Source organism: Physella acuta, unplaced genomic scaffold (assembly GCF_028476545.2).
Source record: "Physella acuta isolate Inbredline_101_S28 unplaced genomic scaffold, ASM2847654v3 ptg000079l, whole genome shotgun sequence".
Classification (NCBI taxonomy): domain Eukaryota; kingdom Metazoa; phylum Mollusca; class Gastropoda; family Physidae; genus Physella; species Physella acuta.
The window spans coordinates 1,919,021-1,934,584 of NW_026731599.1; the positions used below are offsets into that span (position 1 = coordinate 1,919,021).

Here is a 15,564-nt window from a genome sequence, read left to right on the forward strand (position 1 = left end):
GTCTAATTGTGTTTGACAGCATCCTGCTATAGAGGTGGTGATTGAGGTCTAATTGTGTTTGACAGCATCCTGCTATAGAGGTGGTGATTGAGGTCTAATTGTGTTTGACAGCATCCTGCTATAGAGGTGGTGATTGAAGTCTAATTGTGTTTGACAGCATCCTGCTATAGAGGTGGTGATTGAGGTCTAATTGTGTTTGACAGCATCCTGCTATAGAGGTGGTGATTGAAGTCTAATTGTGTTTGACAGCATCCTGCTATAGAGGTGGTGATTGAGGTCTAATTGTGTTTGACAGCATCCTGCTATAGAGGTGGTGATTGAAGTCTAATTGTGTTTGACAGCATCCTGCTATAGAGGTGGTGATTGAAGTCTAATTGTGTTTGATTGAGGTCTAATTGTGTTTGACAGCATCCTGCTATAGAGGTGGTGATTGAGGTCTAATTGTGTTTGACAGCATCCTGCTATAGAGGTGGTGATTGAAGTCTAATTGTGTTTGATTGAGGTCTAATTGTGTTTGACAGCATCCTGCTATAGAGGTGGTGATTGAGGTCTAATTGTGTTTGACAGCATCCTGCTATAGAGGTGGTGATTGAAGTCTAATTGTGTTTGATTGAGGTCTAATTGTGTTTGACAGCATCCTGCTATAGAGGTGGTGATTGAGGTCTAATTGTGTTTGACAGCATCCTGCTATAGAGGTGGTGATTGAGGTCTAATTGTGTTTGACAGCATCCTGCTATAGAGGTGGTGATTGAGGTCTAATTGTGTTTGACAGCATCCTGCTATAGAGGTGGTGATTGAGGTCTAATTGTGTTTGACAGCATCCTGCTATAGAGGTGGTGATTGAGGTCTAATTGTGTTTGATTGTGGTCTAATTGTGTTTGACAGCATCCTGCTATAGAGGTGGTGATTGAGGTCTAATTGTGTTTGACAGCATCCTGCTATAGAGGTGGTGATTGAGGTCTAATTGTGTTTGATTGTGGTCTAATTGTGTTTGACAGCATCCCGCTATAGAGGTGGTGATTGAGGTCTAATTGTGTTTGACAGCATCCTGCTATAGAGGTGGTGATTGAGGTCTAATTGTGTTTGACAGCATCCTGCTATAGAGGTGGTGATTGAGGTCTAATTGTGTTTGACAGCATCCCGCTATAGAGGTGGTGATTGAGGTCTAATTGTGTTTGACAGCATCCTGCTATAGAGGTGGTGATTGAGGTCTAATTGTGTTTGACAGCATCCCGCTATAGAGGTGGTGATTGAGGTCTAATTGTGTTTGACAGCATCCCGCTATAGAGGTGGTGATTGAGGTCTAATTGTGTTTGACAGCATCCCGCTATAGAGGTGGTGATTGAGGTCCTACAGTCCCACAAACAACAGCATGGCTGCAGCATCAAGACCTGTCTCTACATGCTGACACATTTAGCTCAGGCTGTCCTACATTTAGAGCTGTTGGTGAGTTCATACATGCTGACACATTTAGCTCAGGCTGTCCTACATTTAGAGCTGTTGGTGAGTTCATACATGCTGACACATTTAGCTCAGGCTGTCCTACATTTAGAGCTGTTGGTGAGTTCATACATGCTGACACATTTAGCTCAAGATGTCCTAACACATTTAGCTCAGGCTGTCCTACATTTAGAGCTGTTGGTGAGTTCATACATGCTGACACATTTAGCTCAAGATGTCCTAACACATTTAGCTCAAGCTGTCCTACATTTAGAGCTGTTGGTGAGTTCATACATGCTGACACATTTAGCTCAGGCTGTCCTACATTTAGAGCTGTTGGTGAGTTCATACATGCTGACACATTTAGCTCAGGCTGTCCTACATTTAGAGCTGTTGGTGAGTTCATACATGCTGACACATTTAGCTCAGGCTGTCCTGCATTTAGAGCTGTTGGTGAGTTCATACATGCTGACACATTTAGCTCAGGCTGTCCTACATTTAGAGCTGTTGGTGAGTTCATACATGCTGACACATTTAGCTCAGGCTGTCCTGCATTTAGAGCTGTTGGTGAGTTCATACATGCTGACACATTTAGCTCAGGCTGTCCTACATTTAGAGCTGTTGGTGAGTTCATACATGCTGACACATTTAGCTCAGGCTGTCCTACATTTAGAGCTGTTGGTGAGTTCATACATGCTGACACATTTAGCTCAGGCTGTCCTACATTTAGAGCTGTTGGTGAGTTCATACATGCTGACACATTTAGCTCAGGCTGTCCTACATTTAGAGCTGTTGGTGAGTTCATACATGCTGACACATTTAGCTCAGGCTGTCCTACATTTAGAGCTGTTGGTGAGTTCATACATGCTGACACATTTAGCTCAGGCTGTCCTACATTTAGAGCTGTTGGTGAGTTCATACATGCTGACACATTTAGCTCAGGCTGTCCTACATTTAGAGCTGTTGGTGAGTTCATACATGCTGACACATTTAGCTCAGGCTGTCCTACATTTAGAGCTGTTGGTGAGTTCATACATGCTGACACATTTAGCTCAGGCTGTCCTACATTTAGAGCTGTTGGTGAGTTCATACATGCTGACACATTGAGCTCAAGATGTCCTAACACATTTAGCTCAAGCTGTCCTACATTTAGAGCTGTTGGTGAGTTCATACATGCTGACACATTTAGCTCAAGATGTCCTAACACATTTAGCTCAAGCTGTCCTACATTTAGAGCTGTTGGTGAGTTCATACATGCTGACACATTTAGCTCAAGATGTCCTAACACATTTAGCTCAAGATGTCCTACATTTAGAGCTGTTGGTGAGTTCATACATGCTGACACATTTAGCTCAAGATGTCCTGACACATTTAGCACAAGCTGTCCTAACAAATTGAGCTCAAGCTGTCCTATCACATTGAGCTCAAGCTGTCCTGACACATTTAGCTCAAGCTGTCCTAACACATTGAGCTCAAGCTGTCCTGACACATTTAGCTCAAGCTGTCCTAACACATTGAGCTCAAGCTGTCCTAACACATTTAGCTCAAGCTGTCCTAACACATTGAGCTCAAGATGTCCTAACACATTGAGCTCAAGATGTCAAAACACATTGAGCTCATAACTTTACTCTCTTAAAGGGGGTGTCACCAGACAGGTCCCTGCCAGTGATTGAAGCTGTCATGCATGAGTTGTGTCAACACGTCAAAACTCTGGCAGTCCCAGTCAACTTCTCCCCACCTCTGGTCACGACAGGTAAACAAACACACACAGGGTAAACAAATGTCTCACACACGCAGGGTAAACAAACGTCACACAGGGTAAACAAATGTCTCACACACACACAGGGTAAACAAATGTCTCACACACACAGGGTAAACAAATGTCTCACACACACACGCAGGGTAAACAAATGTCTCACACACACAGGGTAAACAAATGTCTCACACACACATGGGGTAAACAAATGTCACACAGGGTAAACAAATGTCTCACACACACAGGGTAAACAAATGTCTCACACACACACGCAGGGTAAACAAATGTCTCACAGGGTAAACAAATGTCTCACACACACAGGGTAAACAAATGTCTCACACACACACACAGGGTAAACAAATGTCTCACACACACATGGGGTAAACAAATGTCTCACACACGCAGGGTAAACAAATGTCTCACACACACAGGGTAAACAAATGTCTCACACACACATGGGGTAAACAAATGTCACACAGGGTAAACAAATGTCTCACACACACAGGGTAAACAAATGTCTCACACACACACACAGGGTAAACAAATGTCTCACACACACACATGGGGTAAACAAATGTCTCACACGCGCAGGGTAAACAAATGTCTCACACACACACACAGGGTAAACAAATGTCTCACACACACACAGGGTAAACAAATGTCTCACACACACACATGGGGTAAACAAATGTCTCTCACACACACACACAGGGTAAACAAATGTCTCACACACACACACACAGGGTAAACAAATGTCTCACACACACACAGGGTAAACAAATGTCTCACACACACACATGGGGTAAACAAATGTCACACACACATGGGGTAAACAAATGTCTCTCACACACATGGGGTAAACAAATGTCACACACACATGGGGTAAACAAATGTCTCACATACACAGGGTAAACAAATGTCTCACACACACTCATGGGGTAAACAAATGTCTCACACACACATAGGGTAAACAAATGTCTCACACACACACACAGGGTAAACAAATGTCTCACACACACACATGGGGTAAACAAATGTCTCTCACACACACACACAGGGTAAACAAATGTCTCACACACACACACACAGGGTAAACAAATGTCTCACACACACACATGGGGTAAACAAATGTCACACACACACATGGGGTAAACAAATGTCACACACACACATGGGGTAAACAAATGTCTCTTACACACATGGGGTAAACAAATGTCACACACACATGGGGTAAACAAATGTCTCACATACACAGGGTAAACAAATGTCTCACACACACACATGGGGTAAACAAATGTCTCACACACACACATGGGGTAAACAAATGTCTCACACACACACATGGGGTAAACAAATGTCTCACATACACATGGGGTAAACAAATGTTACACACACATGGGGTAAACAAATGTCTCACACACACACACAGGGTAAACAAATGTCTCACACACATGGGGTAAACAAATGTCTCACACACACAGGGTAAACAAATGTCTCACACACACATGGGGTAAACAAATGTCACACACACAGGGTAAACAAATGTCTCACACACACACAGGGTAAACAAATGTCTCACACACACACAGGGTAAACAAATGTCTCACACACACAAGGGTAAACAAATGTCTCACACTCATACAGGGTAAACAAATGTCTCACACACACATGGGGTAAACAAATGTCTCACACACACACACACACACAGGGTAAACAAATGTCTCACACACACAGGGTAAACAAATGTCACACACACAGGGTAAACAAATGTCTCACACACACACAGGGTAAACAAATGTCTCACACACACAGGGTAAACAAATGTCTCACACACACACATGGGGTAAACAAATGTCTCACACACACACAGGGTAAACCATAGTCTTACACACACACAGGGTAAACAAATGTCTCACACACACAGGGTAAACAAATGTCTCACACACACATGGGGTAAACAAATATCACACACACACACACAGGGTAAACAAATGTCTCACACACACATGGGGTAAACAAATGTCACACACACGCATGGGGTAAACAAATGTCTCTCACACACATGGGGTAAACAAATGTCACACACACACACACAGGGTAAACAAATGTCTCACACACACACAGGGTAAACAAATGTCTCTCACACACACATGGGGTAAACAAATGTCTCACACACACATGGGGTAAACAAATGTCTCACACACACATGGGGTAAACAAATGTCTCTCACACACATGGGGTAAACAAATGTCACACACACATGGGGTAAACAAATGTCTCACACACATGGGGTAAACAAATGTCACACACACACATGGGGTAAACAAATGTCTCTCACACACATGGGGTAAACAAATGTCACACACACATGGGGTAAACAAATGTCTCACATACACAGGGTAAACAAATGTCTCACACACACTCATGGGGTAAACAAATGTCTCACACACACATAGGGTAAACAAATGTCTCACACACACACAGGGTAAACAAATGTCTCACACACACACATGGGGTAAACAAATGTCTCTCACACACACACACAGGGTAAACAAATGTCTCACACACACACACAGGGTAAACAAATGTCTCACACATGGGGTAAACAAATGTCTCTTACACACATGGGGTAAACAAATGTCACACACACATGGGGTAAACAAATGTCTCACACACACACATGGGGTAAACAAATGTCTCACACACACACATGGGGTAAACAAATGTCTCACACACACACATGGGGTAAACAAATGTCTCACATACACATGGGGTAAACAAATGTCTCACACACACACATGGGGTAAACAAATGTCTCACACACACACATGGGGTAAACAAATGTCTCACACACACACACACAGGGTAAACAAATGTCTCACACACATGGGGTAAACAAATGTCTCACACACACAGGGTAAACAAATGTCTCACACACACATGGGGTAAACAAATGTCACACACACAGGGTAAACAAATGTCTCACACACACACAGGGTAAACAAATGTCTCACACACACACAGGGTAAACAAATGTCTCACACACACAAGGGTAAACAAATGTCTCACACTCATACAGGGTAAACAAATGTCTCACACACACATGGGGTAAACAAATGTCTCACACACACACACACACAGGGTAAACAAATGTCTCACACACACAGGGTAAACAAATGTCACACACACAGGGTAAACAAATGTCTCACACACACACAGGGTAAACAAATGTCTCACACACACAGGGTAAACAAATGTCTCACACACACACATGGGGTAAACAAATGTCTCACACACACACAGGGTAAACCATAGTCTTACACACACACAGGGTAAACAAATGTCTCACACACACAGGGTAAACAAATGTCTCACACACACATGGGGTAAACAAATATCACACACACACACAGGGTAAACAAATGTCTCACACACACATGGGGTAAACAAATGTCTCACACACACACAGGGTAAACAAATGTCTCACACACACATGGGGTAAACAAATGTCTCACACACACATGGGGTAAACAAATGTCTCACACACATGGGGTAAACAGATGTCTCACACACACAGGGTAAACAAATGTCTCACACACATGGGGTAAACAGATGTCTCACACACACAGGGTAAACAAATGTCACACACACACAGGGTAAACAAATGTCTCACACACACACACAGGGTAAACAAATGTCTCACACACACATACACAGGGTAAACAAATGTCTCACACACACACAGGGTAAACAAATGTCTCACACACACAGGGTAAACAAATGTCTCTCACACACACATGGGGTAAACAAATGTCTCACACACAGGGTAAACAAATGTCTCACACACACATGGGGTAAACAAATGTCTCACACACACACAGGGTAAACAAATGTCTCACACACACAGGGTAAACAAATGTCTCACACACACACAGGGTAAACAAATGTCTCACACACACAGGGTAAACAAATGTCTCACACACACACATGGGGTAAACAAATGTCTCACACACACAGGGTAAACAAATGTCTCACACACACACACATGGGGTAAACAAATGTCTCACACACACATGGGGTATACAAATGTTACATAAACAGAAGGTAAATATTTTACTGCTGACAGATTAATATCTTTTTCCTTTAGAAATCTGTAGACAAGATATAAAAAAGTCACCCAGTCACTCATGTGAGACCACTCAAAAGTCACCCAGTCACTCATGTGAGACCACTCAAAAGTCACCCAGTCACTCATGTGAGACCACTCAAAAGTCACCCAGTCACTCATGTGAGACCATGAAAAAGTCACCCAGCTATTCATGTGAGACCACTCAAAAGTCACCCAGTCACTCATGTGAGACCATGAAAAAGTCACCCAGCTATTCATGTGAGACCACTCAAAAGTCACCCAGTCACTCATGTGAGACCATGAAAAAGTCACCCAGCTATTCATGTGAGACCACTCAAAAGTCACCCAGTCACTCATGTGAGACCATGAAAAAGTCACCCAGCTATTCATGTGAGACCACTCAAAAGTCACCCAGTCACTCATGTGAGACCACTCAAAAGTCATCCAGTCACTCATGTGAGACCACTCAAAAGTCACCCAGTCACTCATGTGAAATCCCCCAAGACCTCAAGTCTCAAATAAAAATCATAGACACAATGTTGAATTCACTGGGTGATCGTCCAATCCAAATTGCTCATGGCAACACCAAGATCAAACATGCAACTAATGTTGGGCCAGGGTTGTTGGGACGTTGTGTAAACAGCAAGTCAGGGGCCACACTTAGACAACTGACACTCCCACTGGAAGCTTCTGCTTTGGTTGGTTGCTATGGTGATGTCATGTCAACAGTAAAAGAAGTTTGTGAAAATCAGTATAAAATAACAAATATCAAAAGGTTAATTTGTTTGACATTTAATTTTTATAACACTCTTAAATTTTAATAATTTGTAATGTAAGATTTAGAATTAAATTTGTAAAAGTCACTAGACGACCCAATTTCCCATTGGAAATTGGACTCTGCAAAAAAAAAATGTATATAAATACAAATAAATCTAATTAGAAGTAAAATAACTGCATAAATACTTGAAAAAGTTGTATAGGGTTAAAATGTGTTTCCCTTTCAGGCTCAACTTAAAGTTTGTTTTGAGTTTATCAGTTCCTGCATCCCAGCCTTCACTAGCAGATCCCATATCTATTTATAGAGGCCTAGTCATTCCCTGTAACTCTGGTCAAGCTGACCTCTTCAGTTGGGGCCTCACAAGACCTGCCCTGGTACAGTTCAATCTGGATATCCTACCTGTGTGTTGTGTGTTGTTCTTTGTGGATATCTTACCTGTGTTGTGTGTTGTTCTTTGTGGATATCTTACCTGTGTGTTGTGTGTTGTTCTTTGTGGATATTTTACTTGTGTTGTGTGTTGTTCTTTGTGGATATCTTACCTGTGTTGTGTGTTGTTCTTTGTGGATATCTTACCTGTGTTGTGTGTTGTTCAATCTGGATATCCTACCTGTGTGTTGTGTGTTGTTCTTTGTGGATATTTTACTTGTGTTGTGTGTTGTTCTTTGTGGATATCTTATCTGTGTTGTGTGTTGTTCTTTGTGGATATCTTACCTGTGTTGTGTGTTGTTCTTTGTGGATATCTTACCTGTGTTGTGTGTTGTTCTTTGTGGATATCCTACCTGTGTGTTGTGTGTTGTTCTTTGTGGATATCTTACCTGTGTGTTGTGTGTTGTTCTTTGTGGATATTTTACTTGTGTTGTGTGTTGTTCTTTGTGGATATCTTACCTGTGTTGTGTGTTGTTCTTTGTGGATATCTTACCTGTGTTGTGTGTTGTTCAATCTGGATATCCTACCTGTGTGTTGTGTGTTGTTCTTTGTGGATATTTTACTTGTGTTGTGTGTTGTTCTTTGTGGATATCTTATCTGTGTTGTGTGTTGTTCTTTGTGGATATCTTACCTGTGTTGTGTGTTGTTCTTTGTGGATATTTTACCTGTGTTGTGTGTTGTTCTTTGTGGATATCTTACCTGTGTATGTGTTGTTCTTTGTGGATATCTTACCTGTGTTAAATGGTTGTTCTTTGTGGATATTTTACCTGTGTTGTGTGTTGTTCTTTGTGGATATCTTACCTGTGTTGTGTGTTGTTCTTTGTGGATATCTTACCTGTGTTGTGTGTTGTTCTTTGTGGATATCTTACCTGTGTTGTGTGTTGTTCTTTGTGGATATCTTACCTGTGTTGTGTGTTGATCTTTGTGGATATCTTACCTGTGTTGTGTGTTGTTCTTTGTGGATATCTTACCTGTGTTGTGTGTTGTTCTTTGTGAATATCTTACCTGTGTTGTGTGTTGTTCTTTGTGGATATCTTACCTGTGTTGTGTGTTGTTCAATCTGGATATCCTACCTGTGTGTTCTTTGTGGATATCTTACCTGTGTTGTGTGTTGTTCTTTATGGATATATTACCTGTGTTGTGTGTTGTTCTTTGTGGATATCTTACCTGTGTTGTGTGTTGTTCAATCTGGATATCCTACCTGTGTGTTGTTCTAGGCCATTTCAATGTGGATATCCTAGTGTGTGTTTACACAGTACATATGCATTTACTTTTATCTTTAAAAATGTTGAAAACGGCCAACTGCTAGCTAGCCCTTTTATATTTGAGATCATGATTGAATCATCTATTGAACTCTGACCTTTGTTTCAACAGCTGCTGAACTGTGACCTAACCTGGACCTACCAGCACAAAGGCTATAGACCATTACTTGAGAAGACAAGTGTGGCCTTGACCTTAGCTGATATAAGGTCATCCAGCTTTGATGAAAGGACTTGGTCACGCTGTGTTGTTTCAAACTTACAAAAGGTCAGTTTTTTTACCCAGGTGTCAGTCCTCTGGTCAAGAGGCCAAGTGACCCATTCTGGTGCCCGGGGAACTTCCAATTTGGCGTCCATCCATCCCCCCACTATATATATATATATATATATATATATATATATATATATATATATATATATATATATATACACACACACATAAAATACCCCTCTTACGCAGATCATAATTCATTTGCAACAGTAATTTTTATCAAATAGCAGACCTAGAATTATAGGTATAATTTTATGTATAATGATAGTACAGGTAGAGTAGTGGTATGACAATGTGTGAGGTACCATAGAGTTCCAGATACATTATGGTCATCTGTCCAATAGTGGACAAGTGATAGGCTACACAACAATAAATGATAGAATCACTGAAGGTACAGTGAGACTTGGTTGACTTGATGACTTGGTTGACTTGATGACTTGGTTGACTTGATGACTTGGTTGACTTGATGACTTGGTTGACTTGATGACTTGGTTGACTTGATGACTTGGTTGACTTAATGACTTGGTTGACTTGAAAACGTGGTTGACTTGATGACTTGGTTGACTTGATGACTTGGTTGACTTGATGACTTGGTTGACTTAATGACTTGGTTGACTTGAAAACGTGGTTGACTTGATGACTTTGTTGACTTGATGACTTGGTTGACTTGATGACTTGGTTGACTTGATGACTTGGTTGACTTGATGACTTGGTTGACTTGATGACTTGGATTTAGCAGATGAGCTCTGCCTTCTTGCATATGGTCAACAAACAAATGCTGAATCAACTGTTCTGGTTGAAGAAGCAGAAAAAAAAGGTGCACTCCACTTCTGGTCATGTCTTTAGAACAATTTCCTAAAGAGTAACTCACCGTTTTCTTTCATCTGTTAAGTTGCACAAAGTAACACAGCAGTTATCATGTTGTACAGAAGTGCTTGTTTAGCAGTGTGTGTTGAATGGTTGATAGCAGTGGTATTGTGGGTTTGTGGCTTGACTGCTGGTCTAGACTTGACTGTCTGCTGGTCTAGACTTGACTGTCTGCTTGTCTAGACTTGACTGTCTGCTGGTCTAGACTTGACTGTCTACTGCTCTAGACTTGACTGTCTGCTGGTCTAGACTTGACTGTCTGCTGGTCTAGACTTGACTGTCTGCTGGTCTAGACTTGACTGTCTGCTGGTCTAGACTTGACTGTCTGCTGGTCTAGACTTGACTGTCTGCTGGTCTAGACTTGACTGTCTGCTGGTCTAGACTTGACTGTCTGCTGGTCTAGACTTGACTGTCTGCTGGTCTAGACTTGACTGTCTGCTGGTCTAGACTTGACTGTCTGCTGCTCTAGACTTGACTGTCTGCTGGTCTAGACTTGACTGTCTGCTGGTCTAGACTTGACTGTCTGCTGGTATGTTTCAGCTAAATGTCAAGTTGCTGCTGGTGAGAGGGTCAGCCAGCCCCCTGTTGATTGACCAGTGTACTGAGCTGGGTGTGCTGGTTTTGACCAATGTCCCAAGCAAGGTCATCAACAGCCTTGCTTCTCATTATGGTGTGGACATGGTCAGTTATCTGGATCAGGCTTGCCAGGTAAGGGTGTTGTCCTACAGCCTCTAGATGTCCTACAGCCTCTAGATGTCCTACAGCCTGATTTCCTACTAATGTTTCTGTAACTAATGTGTGTCACCTGTCTTTCTGTACAGGCCAATGTTTTACCTCTGTGTCTACATGAGATGGTAGAGAACCAGCCACTAATGTTTCTGTAACTAATGTGTGTCACCTGTCTTTCTGTACAGGCCAATGTTTTACCTCTGTGTCTACATGAGATGGTAGAGAACCAGCCAGAGGACGCCAGACAAAGGCTGGCCATGGTCCCCAATGTTGGCAGTTATCAGGTCAGCCATCTTGTGACCTCATCTTGTGACCTCAGACAATCTTGTTACAGTATAAAATTGACCTGGATGTGACCTCAGACAATCTTGTTACAGTATAAAATTGACCTGGATGTGACCTCAGACAATCTTGTTACAGTATAAAATTGACCTGCGTGTGACCTCTCCTCAGACAATCTTGTTACAGTATAAAATTGACCTGCGTGTGACCTCAGACAATCTTGTTACAGTATAAAATTGACCTGCGTGTGACCTCAGACAATCTTGTTACAGTATAAAATTGACCTGGATGTGACCTCAGACAATCTTGTTACAGTATAAAATTGACCTGCGTGTGACCTCAGACAATCTTGTTACAGTATAAAATTGACCTGCGTGTGACCTCTCCTCAGACAATCTTGTTACAGTATAAAATGACCTGCGTGTGACCTCAGACAATCTTGTTACAGTATAAAATTGACCTGCGTGTGACCTCAGACAATCTTGTTACAGTATAAAATTGACCTGGATGTGACCTCAGACAATCTTGTTACAGTATAAAATTGACCTGGATGTGACCTCTCCTCAGACAATCTTGTTACAGTATAAAATTGACCTGGATGTGACCTCAGACAATCTTGTTACAGTATAAAATTGACCTGGATGTGACCTCAGACAATCTTGTTACAGTATAAAATTGACCTGGATGTGACCTCAGACAATCTTGTTACAGTATAAAATTGACCTGGATGTGACCTCAGACAATCTTGTTACAGTATAAAATTGACCTGCGTGTGACCCCTCCTCAGACAATCTTGTTACAGTATAAAATTGACCTGGATGTGACCTCAGACAATCTTGTTACAGTATAAAATTGACCTGGATGTGACCTCTCCTCAGACAATCTTGTTACAGTATAAAATTGACCTGGGTGTGACCTCAGACAATCTTGTTACAGTATAAAATTGACCTGCGTGTGACCTCTCCTCAGACAATCTTGTTACAGTATAAAATTGACCTGGATGTGACCTCAGACAATCTTGTTACAGTATAAAATTGACCTGGATGTGACCTCAGACAATCTTGTTACAGTATAAAATTGACCTGGATGTGACCTCTCCTCAGACAATCTTGTTACAGTATAAAATTGACCTGGGTGTGACCTCAGACAATCTTGTTACAGTATAAAATTGACCTGCGTGTGACCTCAGAAAATCTTGTTACAGTATAAAATTGACCTGCGTGTGACCTCAGAAAATCTTGTTACAGTATAAAATTGACCTGCGTGTGACCTCAGAAAATCTTGTTACAGTATAAAATTGACCTGCGTGTGACCTCTCCTCAGACAATCTTGTTACAGTATAAAATTGACCTGCATGTGACCTCAGAAAATCTTGTTACAGTATAAAATTGACCTGCGTGTGACCTCAGAAAATCTTGTTACAGTATAAAATTGACCTGCGTGTGACCTCTCCTCAGACAATCTTGTTACAGTATAAAATTGACCTGCATGTGACCTCAGATAATCTTGTTACAGTATAAAATTGACCTGCATGTGACCTCTCCTCAGACAATCTTGTTACAGTATAAAATTGACCTGGGTGTGACCTCAGACAATATTGTTACAGTATAAAATTGACCTGGGTGTGACCTCAGACAATCTTGTTACAGTATAAAATTGACCTGGATGTGACCTCAGACAATCTTGTTACAGTATAAAATTGACCTGCGTGTGACCTCTCCTCAGACAATCTTGTTACAGTATAAAATTGACCTGGATGTGACCTCAGACAATCTTGTTACAGTATAAAATTGACCTGGGTGTGACCTCAGACAATCTTGTTACAGTATAAAATTGACCTGAATGTGACCTCAGACAATCTTGTTACAGTATAAAATTGACCTGCGTGTGACCTCAGACAATCTTGTTACAGTATAAAATTGACCTGCGTGTGACCTCAGACAATCTTGTTACAGTATAAAATTGACCTGGATGTGACCTCAGACAATCTTGTTACAGTATAAAATTGACCTGGATGTGACCTCAGACAATCTTGTTACAGTATAAAATTGACCTGCGTGTGACCTCTCCTCAGACAATCTTGCTCAAGTCAAGCTGTGCCATGTCAGCCCAGCTGACAGAGGAGAGATTATGGAAGAGCCTGCACAGGGTGTCCAATGCCCTGCAGGATGGCTGGGTCTTACCTGGGGGTGGGGCTACAGAGTTGTTGTGTGCTGACTTCATCCACCACAAACTTCAGGCCATGATGCTGCAGGCGGAGGGTATGTGCCACTCCACCCTTAGAGGTTTGGGTAACTTACTTGACAGATGTACACTATACAGGGAGACAGGTGTACAGGGAGATAGGTGTACACTATACAGGGAGACAAACAGGTGTACATTACACTAGAAGACAGACAGGTGTACATTACACTATAAGACAGACAGGTGTACAGTACACTAGAAGACAGACAGGTGTACAGTACACTAGAAGACAAACATGTGGCTCCCTGATTGTGACCTGCTGTTTCAGGGCCCCCCGCTGACAATGTGGTGGTCATTGAGGAGCTGGCTAAAGTCTTCACAACATTCTCACAGACAGTTGCACACAACAGCCTGGCCAGCAGCCCCCACTTTGACAATCTCCAGTCCAAACTGGCAGTGTGGGAAACAGTTGGCAGCATTGTGTCAATCTTAGTGCACTTAGGTTGTTTGGTGGACACAGGACTGGCCCCTCATGATGCATGCTTGTGAGGATTCTTCTACAATTGTATTGACCTACATTTATGCTCAACTTTTGTATATGTTATATCCACATGCGACTTGAATCAAGTCAACTTTTGTTTATGTTATATCCACTAGTGACTTGAATCAAGTCAACTTTTGTTTATGTTACATCACATGTGACTTGAATCAGAACAATGTCAAGACATACCAACTATTAGTATTAGGTTTTCGACTGAAAAAAATCAAAAACTTCTAGTGCATGAATTAGCTAGTTTATTTCTTCATAAAACACATGGTCATGTAGAGCATGAGAAAATATCACAGAAAATCAAAGCAAACATGAGCAGAATAAAATCAAATAAAACAATTGTATAATGAACTGATTTGTGACTAGTGCGTAATCAAATAAACAATAATTGATTGTAAAATGAACAAATGAATTGAAGTGGCAAAAATCAAATAAGATGGGTTAAATTAAGAAATTGCTGGGAGGTGCAATAATCAAATGAAACTTGTTTAATTAAGAAATTGATTGCTGGGAGGTGCAATAATCAAATAAGACTGGAATAAGTAACTGAATAATGGTGTGATAATAAAATAAAACTGGTATAAGTATAAGCAACTGAATTGATGGGAGGTGCAAAATTGTAAGCAACTGATACTCTCCTATCATCACTAAAAACAAAAAAATGTTTTAACAAAACAAACAATGAGACATCCAGTGTTTGGCAAGAGGACAGTTTATAATGATACAACAAAAATGTTCTAGCCAAGTGGAACAGTAGTTAGATCTACATTAACTAGCTATCTACTGTTCTAATTCAATTGATCCTCTAATTATCTACAAAAAATGGAGGGTCTATAAGCATCACAAACAATCTTTTCCACTCATTTGTGTTGGTTAAACAGCAAATTGAAACA

The 15,564-nt window shown here is 41.2% G+C and overlaps 1 protein-coding gene across 3 annotated transcripts in view; it reads left to right on the forward strand.

Moving 5' to 3' along the window:
• The window catches only part of LOC131955436 (uncharacterized), a 34,231-nt gene extending 19,167 nt beyond the window's left edge, over window positions 1-15,064 (forward strand). For all 3 annotated transcript variants that reach the window (XM_059319567.1, XM_059319576.1, XM_059319560.1), the window contains exons 5-13: window positions 1,321-1,446; window positions 3,079-3,193; window positions 7,344-8,100; window positions 8,330-8,477; window positions 9,904-10,056; window positions 11,467-11,634; window positions 11,841-11,939; window positions 14,012-14,198; window positions 14,450-15,064. In XM_059319567.1, coding sequence (XP_059175550.1) covers window positions 1,321-1,446; window positions 3,079-3,193; window positions 7,344-8,100; window positions 8,330-8,477; window positions 9,904-10,056; window positions 11,467-11,634; window positions 11,841-11,939; window positions 14,012-14,198; window positions 14,450-14,670 — 1,974 coding nt within the window. In that variant the 3' untranslated portion in view covers window positions 14,671-15,064. The remainder of the gene's footprint in view (window positions 1-1,320; window positions 1,447-3,078; window positions 3,194-7,343; window positions 8,101-8,329; window positions 8,478-9,903; window positions 10,057-11,466; window positions 11,635-11,840; window positions 11,940-14,011; window positions 14,199-14,449) is intronic.
• The last annotated feature ends 500 nt before the right edge of the window (window positions 15,065-15,564 follow it).